This window comes from Lates calcarifer, unplaced genomic scaffold, assembly GCF_001640805.2.
Source record: "Lates calcarifer isolate ASB-BC8 unplaced genomic scaffold, TLL_Latcal_v3 _unitig_5447_quiver_818, whole genome shotgun sequence".
Lineage (NCBI taxonomy): Eukaryota > Metazoa > Chordata > Actinopteri > Centropomidae > Lates > Lates calcarifer.
In genome coordinates, this window is record NW_026117526.1 from 55,601 (window position 1) to 77,130 (window position 21,530).

A 21,530-nucleotide genomic window follows, 5' to 3' on the forward strand; every position below is an offset into this window, starting at 1 on the left:
CTATGACTTGCTATGTTAGCTGGCTATAGACTAATTCCTGGAGTCTGGGAGTGTATAATATAATGGGGTTAGGCATGGAAATGACTCTACAACACAGTTACTTTCAGAGCCTGTAAGAGGGTCAGAAACCTTAAACTTCCAGTAGGTTTGTCTGACATGACAAAAATTAAATCTGACTTACATTTTTTAATTAGTTAACAAATATAAACACAGCTGTGGTAACTAACCCCCAACAGGAGGATACTCACACAGGTTATTTAACTTTGGGTTTAACATAGATATACACACAGATTAACTATTAAAAAAACAAAACAAGAATGTCCGGACATGTTCATCACCTGTTGTATGTTAACAGGTCTCTAGTGTGTCTGATTCTGCAACATGTTGAGTTCAGGGACACGGTACATTTATCCTTTTCACCAGACACCCTTACATCCTCATTACATCCTCAGAAATTACTTTGTACCCAACTCTGACAGATTTTAGATCAACATTTCTGTTTGTTACATGTACAGAATGTGGACATTAATGGATTGTTTGTAGTTTTCATTCAAAGTCTTTGTATCAGGGGTGGGAATCTGTAGGCACTTCACGATTCGATTCGATCATGATTCATAGATTAATGAATCAGCTGTGTGAGTGCTCACAGAAATATGGATGATACACATGAGAGCTTTTGATTTTAGGAGGAAGTGCAGTGTACCTACCAGGTAGGAATGCAGGGTACTATCCGCTGAATATTTCCTCATTCCTTTTCAGAGGAACATTCTGCTTTATTGAGCTGAGGACACCTGTCATACAGTACCTGCCTGACAGGTTCATTTTGTTGGTGCATCTTTCTCTGTTTCCTCCATCTCTCCCACATTTTCTCATTGTCATTGATATGACTTTGGTGATGGCCTACAAAAAAACTTTATTGGCTACGCTGTCAACTCCAGGCACAAACACCTTTAACAACTTTGAGGAAACTGTTGAGGACAAATGGTCTTTTCTGTATCGTTGTTGCCTGTGATATTCATGTAAAACAGATACTCTGATTCACTTAAACTCTGTTTACCATCCATACATATTTCCTCACAACCTTTCACAGCAACACTTTGATGTAGTCAGATGGCAATAAGTCCAAATGGGGAGCAAAATAGTCAAAAAAACAAAAAAAACAAACAACCCCTCTCTAACCAGATATCTACTAGTTCATCGTGACTAGCATACGTTACGCTTCATCACTGAAATAACAGTGGACTTAAACACACACCAGTGTGAAACCAGGACAACTCTCAGTGAACACTTAGGTTTGATACTTTATTATTATGATATTTTGCAGTGTTTGGTTGGTTACTGGCAAAGAGCCTGTGACTGCAGTAACAGGTCAGTTCATAGAGAATCTCATCACTTTTCAAAGCTAATCGTGATCATGATGTTCATGCACTTAGGCAAACTGGATATCACAGCTGTACTCAGTTTTATTTCAGTCATCACAGTTGGATTTACTTCACTGCTTTGAGTTTCTTATTGGACGCCTGTATTCCTAGTACAATCGTATTTGTTGTCGATTGTTTATTGGAGAAAACACGTCAACATAGAAATAATGCAGTTATCGAGAGGTGACACTATTTTGAACTGTTATCTGACCTTCAAGTGATACTGTACAGAGGTTTATTTGTGAACCACACACATTTATTCTCTCTCACACACACACCTCTTCATTCACCCCAGCATTCTTCAAACCCAACTCAACCTCTGCAGCATTTTAATCAGATGTACCACAGTGGCTTCTAAGCTTGTTTCCTACCAGCCAACCAGTCATTCAGCAATATCTGCTTTAAAAACTAGAACTCAAGAGACCTGTGTGTAGAATGAGTTTCCAAGTGCCATCACCCGTCTAACCCTTCTATCTTTTCAACCTTTATACAGGCAAAGTTGTGTGGAGACAGGCCTCAGATTCCCCAGAACAGAACAGGTTTTGCTCCTCTGCTGGAGGAAACTGTCACTCTGACAGACAGATACTGGTAATCACACATGACAGAAATCACTTTATCCTACACATATCAGAAGTTAGTACTAGCCCAAGTCCAACATACTGGTATCAGATGAGTGCACTGCACTGCCCTGCACATTCAGCCATCCTGACACATGATGACAGATTAGACACTTTGTCAGCTACAGTGTTGTGTTTGTTAACAGTGTATGTAAATAATGTACATACAATGTAAATACAACTGTTGTGCGTCTCATGCTTGAGGAGTGCACATTTCATGTGTTACAGCACACATGAAATGTGTGTATACAGATAAAGAGGAGAATCAGTTTGCTTTTCAGTAAGAGAATTTCACACACACACACACACACACACACACACACACACCTGGTTGCACAGTTGATCATATAAATAAATTAATTGTTAAGCAAACATACTGGTGATGTGCTTCTATTGAGACTGTGTCATCTCAGAATCGTTTATTTCAGTGTAGACGTGTCCTCTATTTGTCCATTTGTTGCCCATTAATCCAAAAAACATCATTTGCAGTGCTGCCTCCTCAGATGTATAAATATGTTATAATTCATTTTCATTTTATTCCTCAAAATTGGTGTCAGACACTTTAGAACTTGGTATTTGGTTGAATCACTCCCCTCAAATTACTCTGCACAGGCAGCAGAGTTCGTTGCACTGGCAGAAACATGTAAATTGGCAAATTGGCAAAACAGTCAATATCTACACAGACAGTAGATATGTATGGGGAGTGGTGCATGATTTTGGCTGCCTTTAGGCCAATAGGAGTTTCTTAACATCCATTGGGAAAACCCATTGCCCACCATACTGATCTCCTTGACGCTGTCCTCCTTCCCACACAGGTTGCTATCTACAAATGTGAAGTACACACTAACAATCGTGATTTTGTTTCACAGGTGAATGCCAGAGCGGATGCTGTGGCAAAAGCAGTTGCAAGCAAAAAACTGACTTTTCAATGCTTTACCGTTGTCTAACTCACCACTAATACTCACAGCTGATTTGCATGAATTGCAGGCCAGAAACACCCAGTAAGAGAGAAAGCAGGCTGCTCTTTCACTGACAAAGTCAAAGGAAACCTTGTTTACCCAAATACCTGTTCCATCATTATGTGAAGTTGATACATGGCAAGAACCATGTGTCAAAAGGGGGTATGATGACTGAAAGTCAAAGTTCTTTAACTTCTCTAAAAATTTAATTTAAAATGAACAGAAACCAATAGAAGAAGAGGAACCAAGAACAGCCTTAGTCCTTTTAAGATCCTCTTTGCACGGCTGATGGAGACAGGGATTGGGCCTGTTAAAAGACCATTCCCCTACACCAGTGCCAGGATGAAATGTGTTATTGTGCAAACCTGTCCTCTGTGCTTTCTGATATTCACAAATAGCTAAAGGATGCTCTCCCAAAGGCCACAAAACAGACACTGCACGACTTGGAACCAGGTGACTAGATCGTGGTGAGAGACCTGAGGAGGAAGAATTGGAAAGCGTGCCGGTGGAACAGGGCCTACCAGATTCTCCTCAACACAGAAACATGCGTGAAGATCGCGGAAAGGGCGACCTGGATCCACGCCAGCCACTGGAAACAAGTCCCTGAGCCCAGAGAGAACACCTCATCAAGCATGCATTAGCATCAGTAAGTGAGCCAACACCTTCCCACGCCTTGTGTTCGCGAGAGAGAGAAGGGTGTGGATTATCAATAGGGCCACACGTTTCTCAAACTCACGAAGAGGCAGCACACTGATTACGGGGGTGGGTTTAGGTCACACTGCTGATGGAATGATGCCAACGACTATTGGCAGATGCAGAGGAATGCGGAGCATATTCCTGCTCCTGTCTGAAGTTACACCTCAGTCAGCCCAAGAACAGGGTCACAGTGATTCCAGCAGCAGCCACACTGAGAAACCATCACGCAGATTAAAGAGGGAACTGTTACCTGAGTTCACTCAGAACCCAACAAAGCCTGAAGAAAACTCATGGTATGCAGTAGTCATGGCTGCAGCCAGGAAAATTACCAACGAGAGCTGCTATGTCTGCACACAACTTCCTCTCGGGGTTGGTGCTTCGATACCTGTGACTCCACGCCCCTCTGAATGTTTCAGAGGTCCTAGGTAATGGTGGCCTTCACCTTGAGTGCTCCCTATACACAGAGAGTTGTGGGATACCTGACTGAGAACTTGAAGAAGTACAACAACAGCATTGTGAACCACAGAGGTTCAACTGCTAGATTCAGGACCATGACACATGTAACACAACAGGGAGTCCACCAATCTGTTGTGACAACAAACCCCACTGATCAACAAGGTACTGTTTGTTTCACTGACAGCGACCATTTCCTGGGAATTTCACCATGCAGACAGACAGACTGTTACAGGGGTACAGACTGTAGTGGGGTAAAGTGGGACCATGGGAACAAGAGCTCATGTATGACGTGGCATACGTGGCTCCTTTAAACCTGACTGACATCGTTAGCCTTAATCGCCCAGGGGTGGACAACCCCCGGCTGTTTATGCCCTCCAGTGATGGGTACAGGGTAACATCTGTATCAGGGCCTCTGCCCGGGTGATGCAACACATGTTATTTGGGAAAGTTTGTATTCTCTATCACTATACTCTCCACACTCATCCATTTTCATGCTAATTATGTTCATTATGTTGTCCACACAGAGAAAAGTGAGACGCTGAAAGAACTCCATGTTGTTTCACATCTGAATGATTTGCTGCATGAAGAGAGGAGCCAAGACTCTGACTTCAACCACTGGAGCCTGTGGTCATGGCTGACTGAGGGAGGATGGGAAAGTGACACTAATGAAACTTTTGACACCTATGTTTGTTTTCTGGGTAGTTATTGCAGTTTTGATTTGTTGTGTTGTTCGGTGCATTAAAACTTTGATTGCTTCTGTAGTTAGAAACTCTGTGGGACAGTTCCTGGACCTGTCTCAGAGTGACCTCTCTCACAGGTCTCTGGACTGGGTCCCACTATTTTAGTTTGATGACACTGAAATTGTTTGAAAGAAACAATGACGCATTTAATGAGAAAAGAAAATCAACTCTGATTTACTGTATTGTTCATAATGATTTGAGCTAATGATCACAATAAAAGAGAATGTTGTGACTTAATATTCTTCAATAGTAATTTTCATACTAACTTTGAGTAATTTGCATACAAAAATTTCCTCAGTGCTATTTTTAATCAACTTGGTAATGTATTCTTGTTTGAATCATCCCAATTGAATCTTAAGGTTAATGAATAATAGTGATTTGAGTAATGGTAACTAGTGAGCATAGAATGAAATTGTATTGGAAATTCTCGTATGATTCATGATAATTGTTATTTGATAATTGTGCCTTATGAAATATCACATGCTTAGTACTTTTCCATATGTCAGTGAGCTGACAGGGCACCTCGCCCCATCAAGTCCCTGTCCTTGATGGGGAACAGGTTTTGCTCCTCTGCTGGAGGAAACTGTCACTCTGACAGTTACAACTGTCAGTCTGTACAGGGTGTACCCCGCCTCTCGCCCTGTGACAGCCGGGATAGGCACAAGCCTCCCCCACCCTCCCACAACCCTTAACAGATAAAAGGTATAGATAATGGATGGATGGATATGTCCAACATACTGGTATTAGATGAGTGCACTGCGCTGCACATCCACCCATCCTGACCCATGGTGACAGATTAGACACTTTGTCAGCTACAGTGAACATTATGGTAACACATCCATAAAGGGTTATAAAGTGTTCATCATGACTGAGATAAGTCTATATGAACTATTTATACTTGGTCATGACTGCACTCATACATCTTTATTTACTGTATCAGCCTTTACAGTTTGAACTATCACAGTTCATTACAAATCTTCTTTTAGCTCTGTAACGTCACCTCTGCCATTCATCATTTCACACAGACACAGCCCATAGGTCCAAAACTGAGAAAGTTCTGCTGTTCACAGCTTATTGTACAGCCAAGTCCACACAGGCGTCATTTACAGCAATCGTCATGATAGATGGACATCAAATGAATACATGAGGAGGAAAGTTGTGATAACGTGTGTTGTGTTATAATGCAGCTTTTCTTTGGGAGGCTGTCACCTCTTTTCCAGTGCACTGTGTTAACATCTATCTTCAAATTGTTTCTATCACCTCTCAGATCATTCTGTTTTCCTGGTGTTATGTGGTTTTGAAATGCTCTGAGTTTCTAAGTGTTGCTAACATTGCAATGTTGGTTCAGTTTGCCAAGAAAATGTTGCTGTGCAAAAAAGTCTAAAAAAAACCCCAACCCTCTCTAACCAGATATCTACTAGTTCATCGTGACTAGCATACGTTACGCTTCATCACTGAAATAACAGTGGACTTAAACACACAACTCGTGCAGTTGGGTCCAATCTGTCGAGTTCTGACAGTACGAACTGGCCAGATGTGGACCCAGCCGACCAGGATCCCCTCTCAGGCTGCCCTGCAGGCTCTCTCTCTCTCTCTCTCTCACACACACACACACACACACACACACACTCTTCTCTCACCATCGACAACCAAGCTCTGCAGTCATTATCAGAGTCCACCACAGTGCTTCTAAGTTTGTTTTACCAGCCACATCACAATATCTGCTTTAAAAACTAAACAGACGTGTGTAGAATGATTTCCATGCCATCACCCGTTAACCTTCTACTTTAGACAGGCAAAGCTGTGTGGACAGCTCACTTCCAGAACGATACAGGTTTTTGCTCGCTGCTGAGAACGTGTCACTCTGCAGCAGATATGGTATCAACATACAGAAATCACTTGTATCCTACACATATCAGAAGATACGCCAAACAAAACATTCGATAGTGACTGCAGTGCCTGCACATCAGCCTCCTCACATATGAAGATTAGACACTTTGTCAGTACATGTTGTGTTGTTAACAGTGTATTAAATATTCCTACAATGTAATACAACTGTTTGCGTCGTCACTTAGGAGCACATTTGTGTTAAGCACACATGAAATGTGTGTACGAGATAGTTTGCTTGTTCAGTAAGAATTCACACACCACACATCACACATCACTCATGCCACATGGCACAGTGATTAGAAATTAATTGTTAAGCAAACTACTGGATTCTCTAGAGACTGTGTCATCTCAGTAATCGTTTATTTCAGTGTGACGCCTAGCCATTTGTTCATTGGCCAAAAAACAGTCATTGCAGTGCGCACCTCAGATGTTAACAGTTATGATTCATTTGCTTTATTCTGCAAAAGTGTGTCAGCACTTGAACTTGGTTTTGGAATCATCCCCAATTATCCAGGCCAGATTAGGCACTGCGAAGCATTTGCAAATTAAAACAGTCCATTTCACGAGAATAATCCGATGTGATTGCCCACCATAGAGTTTTAAATAAAACATTAATACTGATCTCCTTGACGCTGTCCTCCTTCCCACACAGTTGCTATCTACAAATGTGAAGACACACTAACAATCATGATTTTGTTTCACAGGTGAATGCCGAGCGATGTGGCAAAAGCAGTTGCAAGCAAAAAACTGACTTTCAATGCTTTACCGTTGTTAATCACCACTAATACCACAGCTGATTTGCATGATGCAGGCCAGAAACACCCAGTAAGATGAGAAAGCAGGCTGCTCTTTCACTGACAAAGTCAAAGGAAACCTTGTTTACCCAAATACCTGTTCCATCAATTATGTGAAGTTGAACATGGCCAAGAACCATTGGCAAAGGGGGTATGATGACGTGAAAGTCAAAAGGGATGGTGGCTGTAAAAGACCATTCCCCTACACCAGTGCCAGAATGAAATGTGACTGTGCAAACCTGTCCTCTGTGCTTTCTGATATTCACAAATAGTAAAGGAAAATGATCTCTCCCAAAAGACACAAAAAAGACACTGCTCACTGAACTTGGAACCAGGTGACTAGATCGTGGTGAGAGACCTGAGGAGAAAACTGGAAAGCGTGCCGGTGGAACAGGGCCTACCAGATTCTCCTCAACACAGAACATGCGTGAAGATCCGGAAAGGGCAACCTGGATCCACGCCAGCACTGGAAAACAAGTCCCTGAGCCCAGAGAGAACACCTCATCAAGCTGTGATTAGCATCAGTAAGTGAGCAACACCTTCCCACGCTTTGTTCCACGAGGGAGAGAAGGGTGTGGATTATCAATAGGGCCACACGTTTCTCAAACTCACGAAGAGGCAGCACACTGATTACGGGGTGGGTTTAGGTCACACTGCTGATGCAATGATGCCAACGACTATATGGCAGATGCAGAGAATGCGGAGCACATTCCTGCTCCTGTCTGAAGTTACACCTCAGTCAGCCCAAGAACAGGGTCACAGCGATTCCAGCAGCAGCCACACTGAGAAACCATCACGCAGATTAAAGAGGAACTGTTACCTGAGTTCACTCAGAACCAACAAAGCCTGAAGAAAACTCATGCAGTAGTCATGGCTGCAGCCAGGAAAATTACCAACGAGAGCTGCTATGTCTGCACACAACTTCCTCTAGAGGTTGGTGCTTCAATACCTGTGACTCCACGCCCACTGAATGTTTCAGAGGTCCTAGGTAATGGTGGCCTTCACCTTGAGTGCTCCCTATACACAGAGAGTTGTGGGATACCTGACTGAGAACTTGAAGAAGTACAACAACAGCATTGTGAACCACAGAGGTTCAACTGCTAGATTCAGGAGCATGACACATGTAACACAACAGGGAGTCCACCAATCTGTTGTGACAAGAAACCCCACTGCTCAACAAGGTACTGTTTGTTTCACTAGGAAATGTTTCACTGACAGCGACCATTTCCTGGTAATTTCACCATGCAGACAGACAGACTGTTACAGGGGTACAGACTGTAGTGGGGTAAAGTGGGACCATGGGAACGAGAGCTCATGTATGACGTGGCATACGTGGCTCCTTTAAACCTGACTGACATCGTTAGCCTTAATCGCCCAGGGGTGGACAACCCCCAGCTGTTTATGCCCTCCAGTGATGGGTACAGGGTAACATGTGTATCAGGGCCTCTGTGTCACATCCCCTGTCTGCTGCTAGCCATATTTTCCCCCACCTTTTGGGCCTGGTTCTGTTTCATTGGGAAACCCTGTATCTCATTTCCAGACCAGTTACTTCCTGTCCTGCCCTCGTGCCTTATTAACAGCCCCGCCCTTTGGGGTTGTACCTGTGCCCCATTTAAGCTCTCCCTTCTCTACCTCCTGTGCCAGTTCGTCTTGAGTCCTGTACCAGCATTCTAGCATTGTCTTGTTGTTTGGTGATTCCCGGTTTTTGACTTCGTCTCTAGTTTTGATCTGCTACTTGCCTATCATTTTTGTACCTCTGCCTGGATTCTTCTCTGGTGCCAAATAAACTTCTGCCTTACCTCACGTACGGTGTCTGTTGTCGTGCATTTGGGTCCAATCTGTCGAGTTCTGACAGTACGAACTGGCCAGATGTGGACCCAGCCGACCAGGATCCCCTCCAGGCTGCCCTGCAGGCCCAGGGTGCTAGGCTCCATCGACAACAGGAGGAAATCATCTGTCTCCGCCGTGACACTCAGGCCATGGCGGCATGCCAGGAAAAACCTCATGGCGTCCGTCGGGGAGCAGATTGGCATCCTAGTAAGCCGGGTGCAGCAGACCCAGCCCTCGCCAAGTCCAGCATCAGCTTCGGAGGTTCCGGCATCTACTCCTCCACCCACGAGTCCGCTCCAGTCTCCGGCGGTGACTCCTCCAATGGCGTTCCCTCTTCTCTCCCGACCGGAACGTTTCTCTGGAGAATCAGGAGACTGCAGGGCCTTCCTCACGCAATGCAGCCTCCATTTTGAGCTCCAGGGGGCCTCCTATCCCACGGACAGATCCAAAGATCGCCTACATCATTTCTCACCTGACTGGTAGGGCAGAGGCTTGGGCAACGGCCGAGTGGAGTTGGAATTCTCTGGTGTGCGCATCGCTTTCCCTTTTTACGCAAAGTCTGACCCAGATATTCCAACACATCGCCCCAGGCAGGGAAGCTGCCAGAGCTCTGGTGGGTCTTCAGCAAGGTAAGCGGCAGGTCTCTGATTACTCCATCGAGTTCCGTACCCTGGCCGCAGAGAGTGGGTGGAACCAGGCCGCTCTGTTTGACGCTTACCTCCACGGCCTGTTGGGTATTTTAAAGGACCATTTAGCTCCCCTGGAGTTGCCACACGACCTTGATTCACTTATTTCTCTTGCCATCAAGATAGACAAGAGACTGTTGGAGAGAGAGAGAGAGAGAGAGGGATGAGATGCGTCTTGCCCCTCCGGGACACCGGAGGTGCTATTCCCCTGGCCGGCAGTTCTCTGGTCGTGTAGAACCTCAGTTGTCGCTTCCCACCACCACAGCGGCACCCCCTGCGGTCCCGGAGGAGCCAATGCAGCTAGGCAGAGCACGCCTCACTCCGGAGGAAAGACAGCGCCGCCTGTGGGAGGGGAGGTGCATTTACTGTGCTCAGCTAGGACATTTTTTGGTGGCATGTCCAGTAAAAGGGAAGGCTGATCAATAAGAGAGAGGATACTGGTGAGCCACACATATGTCTGCTTGTTCCTCTCGTCCCAAGCCTGAAGTTATCCTCGTTTCTCCCTCTAGTACCTGCAGCTCAGTGGTATTGGTGGACTCTGGTGCAGATGCCAACCTAATGGACTCTGAGTTGGCTAAAGCCTTGAACCTTTCCTCACGGGCCTTGCCCAGGTCTCTAGAGGCCACCGCTCTCGACGGTCGACTTCTTTGCCGGGTAACCCATTACACTGCACCTGTCAAAGTAACATGCCCTGATCAGCACACTGAGCATCTTAGTTTTCATTTGTTCCACCCTCCTCAATACCCTTTGATTCTTGGCTTCCCCTGGCTTAAGGTCCATAACCCCCAGATAGACTGGCCCTTGGGGCATGTGACCAGGTGGGGGGAGTATTGCAACCATAACTGTTTCCCTTCTGGTCCCTGTTACGCCCTGCCTCCCAGTGTTTAGCCTAGTTCACCTCCCTCTGACCCAAAATCCCTTCACCCTGAATTCCCGGACCTGGCTGCTGTACCACCCTGCTATCACGACTTAAAAGAAGTGTTCAGCAAGTCCCGGGCCTCTTCCCTTCCCCCTCACCATCCCTATGACTGTGCCATCGACCTGCTCCCCGGCTCTACTCCTCTCAAGGGCCGGCTGTAGTCCCTGTCTGCTCCAGAGCGCCTAGCTATGCAGGAGTATATGGACTCTTCCCTGGTGGCTGGCCTCATTCAGCCATCTTCTTCTCCTGCTGCCGCTGGATTCTTCTTCGTAGAGAAGAAAGACAAGTCTCTCTGGCCATGCAGTGACTACAGAGGTCTGAACAACATCACAGTTAAGAACCAGTATCCCCTCCCTTTAATCGCCTCTGCTTTTGAATCGCTACATTGGCAAGGTATTCACTAAACTGGACTTAAGAAACGCATACCATCTGGTGAGAATAAGAGAGGGGGACGAGTGGAAGACGGCTTTCAACACTCCTAGCGGTCACTATGAATATTTGGTGATGCCGTTTGGCCTCACCTCACCTTGACACTCTGCCCTAGGTGGTGCGGCACATGTTATTTGGGAAAGTTTGTATTCTCTATCACTATACTCTCCACACTCATCCATTTTCATGCTAATTATGTTCATTATGTTCTCCACACAGAGAAAAGTGAGACGCTGAAAGAACTCCATGTTGTTTCACATCTGAATGATTTGCTGCATGAAGAGAGGAGCCCAAGACTCTGACTTCAACCACTGGAGCCTGTGGTCATGGCTGACTGAGGGAGGATGGGAAAGTGACACTATGAAACTTTTGACACCTATGTTTGTTTTCTGGGTAGTTATTGCAGTTTTGATTTTTTGTGTTGTTCGGTGCATTAAAACTTTGATTGCTTCTGTAGTTAGAAACTCTGTGGGACAGTTCCTGGACCTGTCTCAGAGTGACCTCTCTCACAGGTCTCTGGACTGGGTCCCACTATTTTAGTTTGATGACACTGAAATTGTTTGAAAGAAACAATGACGCATTTAATGAGAAAAGAAAATCAACTCTGATTTGCTATATTTTGTCACACGGCGGTGAGGTTTGTCTTGTCTTGGGATTTTGGTCTTGTCATTTCCTGTTTTATTTTGAAGGATTCACTCTCCTCTCGTTTCAGAGCACTTGCCCTTCCTCATGTGTCACCTGTGTGTCCTGATTACTCATTGTCTCCACCTGTTTCCCATTACCTCTGCGTGTTTAAATAGTCTGTGTCTCCTTTGTCTTTTGCCAGAGTGTCTTTGTCTGTTCACCCGACTCACCTCCAGCCTTGTATCCACAGTCACAGTGTTGCCTCCAGTAAGCCATTGTTCCTCTGTAAGAGTGATTTTTTTTGTTTGTAAATTTTGATATCTTAGTTTCTCGCCTTAGCCTTAGAGTACTTTCCTAGTTGTTTGTTTTCCTCCTTTTGGAGCGATTTTGTTTTACTCGTTTATGTTCGTAGCTTATCTTAGGTCCTCCGTTTTTTTTAGGAGAGAGTTTTATTTAGAGCTTTTCTGGTTTTCCTCCTGTTGGAGCGTTTTTTTTGTTAAATCTTTTCATAGCCTTTTGTTTGCCTCCTCTGTGAGTGATTTTGATTTGTTCTAACTTTATTAGCCTCCGTTCATTTGTGTTTTCCTCCTCTTGAGAGTGACTTTTTGTTGTTGTTTTCTTATCTGCCCTAGGATAATTTTATAGCCTCTGTTTCTTTGTCACTCAGTGAGAGAACCTTAGTTGTAAATATTATATAGTATAAATATTTATTTACGTCATCTCTGCGTCTGAGTCCTGCCTTTTAGTCTCGGCCTGACATATTTTTCATAATGATCTGAGCTAATGATCAGAATAAAAGAGAATGTTGTGACTTAATATTCTTCAATAGTAATTTTCATACTAACTTTGAGTAATTTGCATACAAAAATTTCCTCAATGCTATTTTTAATCAACTTGGTAATGTATTCTTGTTTGAATCATCCCAATTGAATCTTAAGGTTAATGAATAATAGTGATTTGAGTAATGGTAACTAGTGAGCATAGAATGAAATTGTATTGGAAATTCTCGTATGATTCATGATAATTGTTATTTGATAATTGTGGTGACAGATTAGACACTTTGTCAGCTACAGTGAACATTATGGTAACACATCCATAAAGGGTTATAAAGTGTTCATCATGACTGAGATAAGTCTATATGAACTATTTATACTTGGTCATGACTGCACTCATACATCTTTATGATGTTACTGTATCAGCCTTTACAGTTTGAACTATCACAGTTCATTACAAATCTTCTTTTAGCTCTGTAACGTCACCTCTGCCATTCATCATTTCACACAGACACAGCCCATAGGTCTAAAACTGAGAAAGTTCTGCTGTTCACAGCTTATTGTACAGCCAAGTCCACACAGGCGTCATTTTTAGCAATCGTCATGATAGATGGACATCAAATTAATACGTGAGGAGGAAAGTTGTGATAACGTGTGTTGTGTTATAATGCAGCTTTTCTTTGGGAGGCTGTCACCTCTGTTCCAGTGCACTGTGTTAACATCTATTTTCACATTGTTTCTATCACCTCTCAGATCATTCTGTTTTCCTGGTGTGAAATGCTCCGAGATTGTAAGTGTTGCTAACATTGCAATATTGGTTCAGTTTGCCAAGAAAATGTTGCTGCGCAAAAAAGTCTAAAAAAAAACCCCAACCCCTCTCTAACCAGATATCTACTAGTTCATCGTGACTAGCATACGTTACGCTTCATCACTGAAATAACAGTGGACTTAAACACACACCAGTGTGAAATCCAGGACAACTCTCAGTGAACACTTTTAGGTTTGATACTTTATTATTATGATATTTTGCAGTGTGTGGTTGGTTACTGGCAAAGAGCCTGTGACTGCAGTAACAGGTCAGTTCATAGAGAATCTCATCACTTTTCAAAGCTAATCGTGATCATGATGTTCATGCACTTAGGCAAACTGGATATCACAGCTGTACTCAGTTTTATTTCAGTCATCACAGTTGGATTTACTTCACTGCTTTGAGTTTCTTATTGGACGCCTGTATTCCCAGTACAATCGTATTTGTTGTTGATTGTTGTTTATTGGAGAAAACACGTCAACATAGAAATAATGCAGTTATCGAGAGGTGACACTGTTTTGAACTGTTATCTGACCTTCAAGTGATACTGTACAGAGGTTTATTTGTGAACCACACACATTTATTCTCTCTCTCTCTCTCTCTCTCTCTCTCTCTCTCTCTCACTCTCTCTCATCACACACTCACACACACACACACACACACACAGCTCTTCATTCACCTCAGCATTCTTCAAACCCAACTCAACCTCTGCAGCATTTTAATCAGATGTACCACCACAGTGGCTTCTAAGCTTGTTTCCTACCAGCCAACCAGTCATTCAGCAATATCTGTTTTAAAAACTAGAACTCAAGAGACCTGTGTGTAGAATGAGTTTCCAAGTGCCATCACCCGTCTAACCCTTCTATCTTTTCAACCTTTATACAGGCAAAGTTGGGTGGAGACAGGCCTCACATTCCCCAGAGCAGAACAGGTTTTGCTCCTCTGCTGGAGGAAACTGTCACTCTGACAGACAGATACTGGTAATCACACATGACAGAAATCACTTTATCCTACACATATCAGAAGATAGTACTAGCCCAAGTCCAACATACTGGTATCAGATGAGTGCACTGCACTGCCCTGCACATTCACCCATCCTGACACATGATGACAGATTAGACACTTTGTCAGCTACAGTGTTGTGTTCAGTCTGTAATTAACAGTGTATGTAAATAATGTACATACAATGTAAATACAACTGTTGTGCGTCTCATGCTTGAGGAGTGCACATTTCATGTGTTACAGCACACATGAAATGTGTGTATACAGATAAAGAGGAGAATCAGTTTGCTTTTCAGTAAGAGAATTTCACACACACACACACACACACACACCACACACACCTGGTTGCACAGTTGATCATATAAATAAATTAATTGTTAAGCAAACATACTGGTGATGTGCTTCTATTGAGACTGTGTCATCTCAGAATCGCAGTTTATTTCAGTGTAGACGTGTCCTCTATTTGTCCATTTGTTGCCCATTAATCCAAAAAACATCATTTGCAGTGCTGCCTCCTCAGATGTATAAATATGTTATAATTCATTTTCATTTTATTCCTCAAAATTGGTGTCAGACACTTTAGAACTTGGTATTTGAATAGCTTGCAAGATGAGCATGGCAGCTGATTACACAATCACTAACTCATATCTGCCTGATCATGTTACCTTCCTGGAGGGAGGAGTTAGTCCTCCAGAACTGTATTTAAACTCCTCATGTTTTCAGGAATTCACCACAAACCTGTCGGCTAAAGCAGAGTGTCTCGCCTCCCTCAACAACAGGAAAGGTAAGTGTACTGATATTTTCATATTTTTTAATCCCAAAAGAGTAATTCGGAAATCAGATATTAAACTGGGACACACCCCAGGATGACACAGCATTTGCTTTATTCATTTTTCCAGGAGGCAGGTGAATTTTCAGTACACCACAATATGAAGGAAAGTTAAATTCCCTTTAAACTACATCTGTGTCACTGAAGACCCAAAAGTCCATCACTACATAGACTGCTACCTGTTGGGAGAAAAAATGATCTGTCTGTGTCTCTGTATTCTGATAGAGGGTCGGAGGTGGGCATAGTTTATAACAAAGGTCATGTTACTGCTGCATTTTCTAATCTAATATTCACTGGGAATACAACTGTTGTGTGTTCAAAGCAACTTCAGACCTCTAAGTGAACATGATTGTGACCATCTGCATCGTTCATTATTGACCATTGAGGACAGGCTAGCAGCAACACTTGAACACATCTAGACTACCATACATTAATTTCTATACATCTACCAAACAAATGCTGGGGTGTTTTACACTGAGGGTCAAATAAAATATCTGTGCTTTACAAGTGTGGAAATATCAGTTATTAATGTTGTCTTCATTTGTCTAAATTTCAGTCAAGAAGAACTGTAGTCCAATGTAGTCCTACTGGTTTGTGGAAATGATGCTCAATTACTAACATTACAGATGCAAGTACATTTGTATGAACATATTAGGCGACTAGCGTGCGAAGGCCCTATTGTAATCGTAGGAATTATTATTCTCATGACGCTAAAATCGCATTTTTGAGGGCCCTGACTCTGACAGGGGTCTCGTTCATTGGCACCATAAAATGGCTCCATAGCGTCCCCCTGGACAAATCCAAACCCCCTTGCCATTGGGCTTAGTTTGTCCGAGTTGAACGAAATTCGGAGGTATGATGTAACATGCTGAGATGCACCAAAAAGTCTTCCTGACATCATGGCCTCAAACCTACAGGAAGTTGGCCATTTTGATTTTATCGCACAAATTTTGATTATTTTTTGCCATTTGGGGACGTTGTATTTGATCAAACTCCTCCTACAGATTTTATCAAATCGACCTCAAACTTGGTCAGGATACTCTTAAGGCCTTTGTGATTAAAAGTTATCAAAAGATTTTGTTGATGTTAAAGGGTGTGACCGTGGCGGCACCTCACATTTTGATGACTCGCCATGAAACAGAAAGTTGCGTTTAAGTTGCTGTAACTCAGCCATGCTTTGTTCAATCAGCCCCAAATTTCACAGTGATGATAAGGATCTCGACATGAACACACCCACATGTCAATATTCACAAAAAGTCATAGCGCCACCCACTGGCCACAGGAAGTGACATGTTTTAGACTTTGACATCCTGTTACTAGCAGGTTGACACGATCCACTTCAGACTCGGTCAGGAAAGCCTTAAGGCCTTCATGATGCCTTACTGTGAAAATTTTGATGTTCCCTTAAAGGGCGTGTCTGTGGCGCCGTGGTGAATTTCGATGTTTCGCCATTAACCAGGAAGTTGATGTAACTCATGCATACTTTGTCTGATCTGCCTCAGATTTCACAGGTTTGACAACAGACTTGTCCTGAACACATTCCAATATACAGATATAATCATAGCACCACCTAGTGGAAACAGGAAATGATGTGTTTTATCTAAGTAGGTTGATCTGATTGACCTCAAATGTGGTCAGACAGGCATTAAGATCATAATAGTGCTATGTTGTGAGAACCGTGAGTCTTCATGGGATGCCCTTGCTGTGTTGCCATGGCGAATTTTGATGCTTCGCAATTCGCAACAGGAAGTTGTTATAACTCCCGCATGCACTGTAAGTGTCATGGCTTGAACACATCTATATTCAGGTTTAGTCATAGCGCCACCTGATGGGCGCAGTAAGGGACTTCTGACACATTCATTCTGTGTCTGGCGGTCACGTCATACGACCTGCGCGGACCCCGCTGCCACAGGGTGCGAGGGCCTGTTCCAACGCTTTACATTTTTATTGAAAACCAATTCATTTTGTCTTGTGCTCTCATAAAACCATAAGTTGACAGCTGCAGTACTGGATGCTGTGCCATAATGTCCCTGACATCTGTTACAATGACAACATACATCACAGTGGATGAGTAGCAGTACCACAGGTAATCACAGCTGTGGGGATATCTTTTAAAAAAAACTCCATCAACAGCTCTGCTATCAACTAACTGAGCTTCATGTTTTTCTGTTTTCTTTAATGTATTTTTGATATTTTATTATTCATTCTCCACTCCCTCAGAATTAAGCACTCCCCCTACATAATTTATATACTGTTTGAAATTTTAAAAATGAATATGAGTTTAGAACCAATGATTAAAGTTGTTAACATTTTCACCAACATGCTTGATGTGGTTTATTATTTTCCAGCAGCTCTAGAGGGCAACAATCTCAACACAAGCAGATTAACAGAGTACAAAAAATTCATGATATCCTCTGTTTCTTCTTTTTTCAACAGTTAATAACATGGACAAACAAATAGCAAAGACCACTCAAAGTCTCACTACTGCAGCAGAGGTGCGGGAAACCACCAAGATGCTGATGAAGCCCAATGCAAACTGGGAGGAGTACCTGACTCCTGCACCCCTCTCTATCGCCATCATGGGGGAACTCGTCTTCATCTCCCACTGTGATGACTTCTCCATCAACAAGAACCCCCCAAAAGGTGGCTACAAGTTCATTAAGTACCCAGACTCCTTCAGGGCCTGTCTTATGCAGGTCTGTAACTCAGGCTGGCACGCATTCAACGAGGCCCACAAGAACATGGATCAGATCCGCATTCACACGAGCACAGTTCCTGATTATATGAAGACTGCAGTCAACATTCTTTTCAACAGCACTGATAAAATAATTGAAGCTCTCCTGCCAAATCAACTGGAAAACATTCGAACCATTGCAGACGAGTGCGTGATACTAGCAGACAGTGTTGAAAAGAAGTATACTGATGTTATCAATTTAATCCAGGAGCTGTTGGAGGCTTGTATCAATGCTGAACACTTTTATGGAGAAGAGATGGAAAAGGTCAAGATGAAACTGGAAGAAAACAAACTGAGGGAGCAGAGTGCAAGACAGCTGAGTGAACAATCCAAGAAAGCGATGGAGGCCATGTCAAAGCAGATGGAAGAAGCACAAGATGCCTACAAGAAAGCCATGGATTCTCTTCCCTCTGGGTGGGAAATGATTGGCATGGATGTGGTTGAATCGCTCTCATCAGGGATGACAGCAATTATGAATGGATGTGTTTCTCGAATGGCTGATCCTATAGGTGCATCAGCTTTAATGCGCACCTTCAGAGATGGAGCTGTTGGTAAGAATGTTGGTGAGAATGTGGATGAGTTTGCACCAATGACAGCGTACAGCAAGTCTGCAGAGATTCTGAAGGTTGCAGGATCTCTCAAACAACTTGTCAGTGGCAGTGAAATAGACTGGGAGGACCTGTATGATCAGAAGAATAAGAGCGTGAAGACCGAATGGACTGAGGAACAATTCAAAAGGATCTCTGAGGACCTGGAGGAGATGTCAGGAGATGTGTGCAAAAAAGCTCTGTCACTCTGTAAAAGAGGCATCACCATCTGTGAGGAGCTGGCAACATATACTCCAGATCAGACATGGGATGAGGAGAAAACTAAACAGCTGATAAAGGACATTAAGAAGTTGAATGATCGCGCCCTCACTTTTGACACTAAGAGCAAAGCAGCTTCAGGTACTCCAGCTCTTACCGCCAAACCACCAATGATGTCCAAAGCAGACAACAGCTCAGGAGGAAAGTCTGCCGGTCAGAGAGCATCTGAGAATGCTCGTTTCTCCATCGAGCAGAGCCAAGCACAACTCAGTCAAGTACGGCAGTCATATGAGAAGAGTGTGGAGAACATGGAGAAGAATCAGAAAGAGCTGACTGACATCCTGGTTGAAATGCAGAACTGCAAACTCAATGAGATCGACTTTGACACCAAAATCAAAATGCTGGTCAAAGGTCTTGATGCCATGGGCAGAGTCAAAGAGCAGTGGGAGAAGATGGTGCGCTTCTTCCAGATGGTCTCCAACATTGTCAAAATCAGCCTCAGCAAGACAATGCACAATTTTATTAAGGCAGCTGATGACATAAAAATGTTTTCTTACAATGAGAAGCTCTTTGTAAAAGACCTCCTGTACAAACAGGCCTTTGAAGCCTCCAACATTGCCAGCCTGATCCACATGATCTCAGAGACCTACACTGAAGTGTCCAACAAGTACCTGATGGACAGAGTGAGCAGCCTGGGTAAGCTCATGGCCATGGATAAGGAGAGACCAGAGTTCCTTCATGAGCGTCTGAAGCTGCAGGAGTCCTGTGACGATGCTCAGAGAGGGATTCTGCAGCTGGTCCTGAAGAACAAGAAAGAATTTGAGAGGCAGACCGATGCCAGGATGAAGAAAATAGAGGGTGACCTGAAGGCCATTCTGCCTGCTGCTCCACCTGAGGAGACGGAGAGAATCAAAGAGATCGTTCAGGCCGGCTTCAGTAAAGAAGAAGAGGATTACTACTGATTCAGGTTCATTGTTTACTGCAGAATCTAGATAACCATGGTATATCACAGTATGATACAGAAGCTTCACATGTGGGTGTTAGCAAGTCCACCTCCTGGTGTTGGGTCAAGTTTTTTCCACTTTGCTGTTTCCTTGTGTTTTATAGTGATCAGTGTGAGACAGTGTAAACCTGAGTATAAACCAGAGAAATCCTGTCTGATGATTGTGTTCATATAATGCACGTCTGACTTGGGAGAGGGAATGAAGTAATACAGAGAAGTATAATCAGAGCTAGAGATGTGTGTGTGTGTGTGTGTGTCTGCAGAGATAAATCTAATGTGTGTGCTGTAAAACATCAGGTTTTCTCTGTCACAGACTGGCTGCACATCTTCAGCACTCACTAATTTTAGAGAAGAATCATTTATTTCAAGTCGTCCTTTCTGTTCATAGTCATTTCTCCTTGAAATGGAAATGTAATAGTTTTTGGTTTTCTTCTCTTTTTTCAGATGTATTTAACCTTTACTTTAGCTGCATGTAATCTGTTACATTTCAGTCACATTTGACTCTGGATGAGACTTTGTACTCTGCTTGCTGTGCTCAATAAAACTAAGTAGATCCTCTTGATCTACTGAAAAGACAGAATCATGTTTATCTTATTGGTTCTGTCACTCCACTGATCCAAAGCTTTATCAACGATTGTCTGATACTTTTCAACAACTCCCTGATGTTAGAAACACTAATCTACAAGTAGATACCATGATGAGGGACGCTGGATCAATCCTGACCTCTTGTTGTCGTTCTAGTAATCCAGCAAAGTAATGGAGTACATGGTTAAGAGATGACATCACCCCTCCAATGCACAGTACCAAATGCTACAGACTGGCAGCTGAATATCTTTAGCACGTCACAGTTCTTACAACACATATATTTAAGATAATAACAATGACTGAGTTGAGATGATTGAATTTCTCACTAACATCTGTTTTATAAAACGAGGAGATGCTGTTGTCAGCGTAGGTACGACCATGATGGAGACTCATCTGTTCTTAACAAGTCTCTTCATCCTTGACAGAAGAATGAGATGTGCTACACGTCACCAGTGTTCAGTGACTTTTATATATTCAGTTCATGTGTCAGCTGGAATATTAGTTGCTGCACATTTCTCATTTTAGAACAACTGTCATCAGCATGTGAGAAGATCTTTAACCTTAAAGGTGTGAGAGCAGAGGAAACACTTGATGACACAGTGAGACAAGATGAGATATATATACATAATTACTGCTCATTCATGGTAAAGAGTTGTTGTACATGAATTCTGATCTGAATATGCTCAGTATGGACCTTATGAGAACAGTCATTCTCCCTTATGAACACTTGATGAATATGGTCTGTTCTTACATAACTAAACATGTGTTAACAGTGATAAGTCTGAATTAAGTCTCTGTAATTCAGAATATGTTCCCTATTCTACAGTCAGGTCATAATGAATTCATCACTAGTTTGACTCTTATTAACCCACACAGAGTCTCTATTCCAAAGATTTCTTCAAGGATAAGAACAAATGTACTGCCTTAAA

At 43.1% G+C, this 21,530-nt stretch overlaps 1 protein-coding gene across 2 annotated transcripts; it reads left to right on the plus strand.

The window, feature by feature from the left end:
* Positions 1-13,596: 13,596 nt before the first annotated feature.
* On the plus strand, positions 13,597-20,596 carry LOC108874522 (uncharacterized). Of its 2 annotated transcripts, XM_051068902.1 has the most exons (4): positions 13,597-13,624; positions 14,528-14,622; positions 15,368-15,428; positions 17,910-20,596. In XM_051068902.1, exons 1-4 carry the CDS (start codon positions 13,612-13,614, stop codon positions 19,973-19,975), a joined length of 2,235 nt encoding a protein of 744 aa, XP_050924859.1. In that variant the 5' UTR covers positions 13,597-13,611; the 3' UTR covers positions 19,976-20,596. The 2 variants fall into 2 exon arrangements, with proteins under 2 accessions (XP_050924859.1, XP_050924860.1); XM_051068903.1 differs by lacking the exons at positions 13,597-13,624; positions 14,528-14,622 and adding an exon at positions 17,466-17,559.
* The last annotated feature ends 934 nt before the right edge of the window (positions 20,597-21,530 follow it).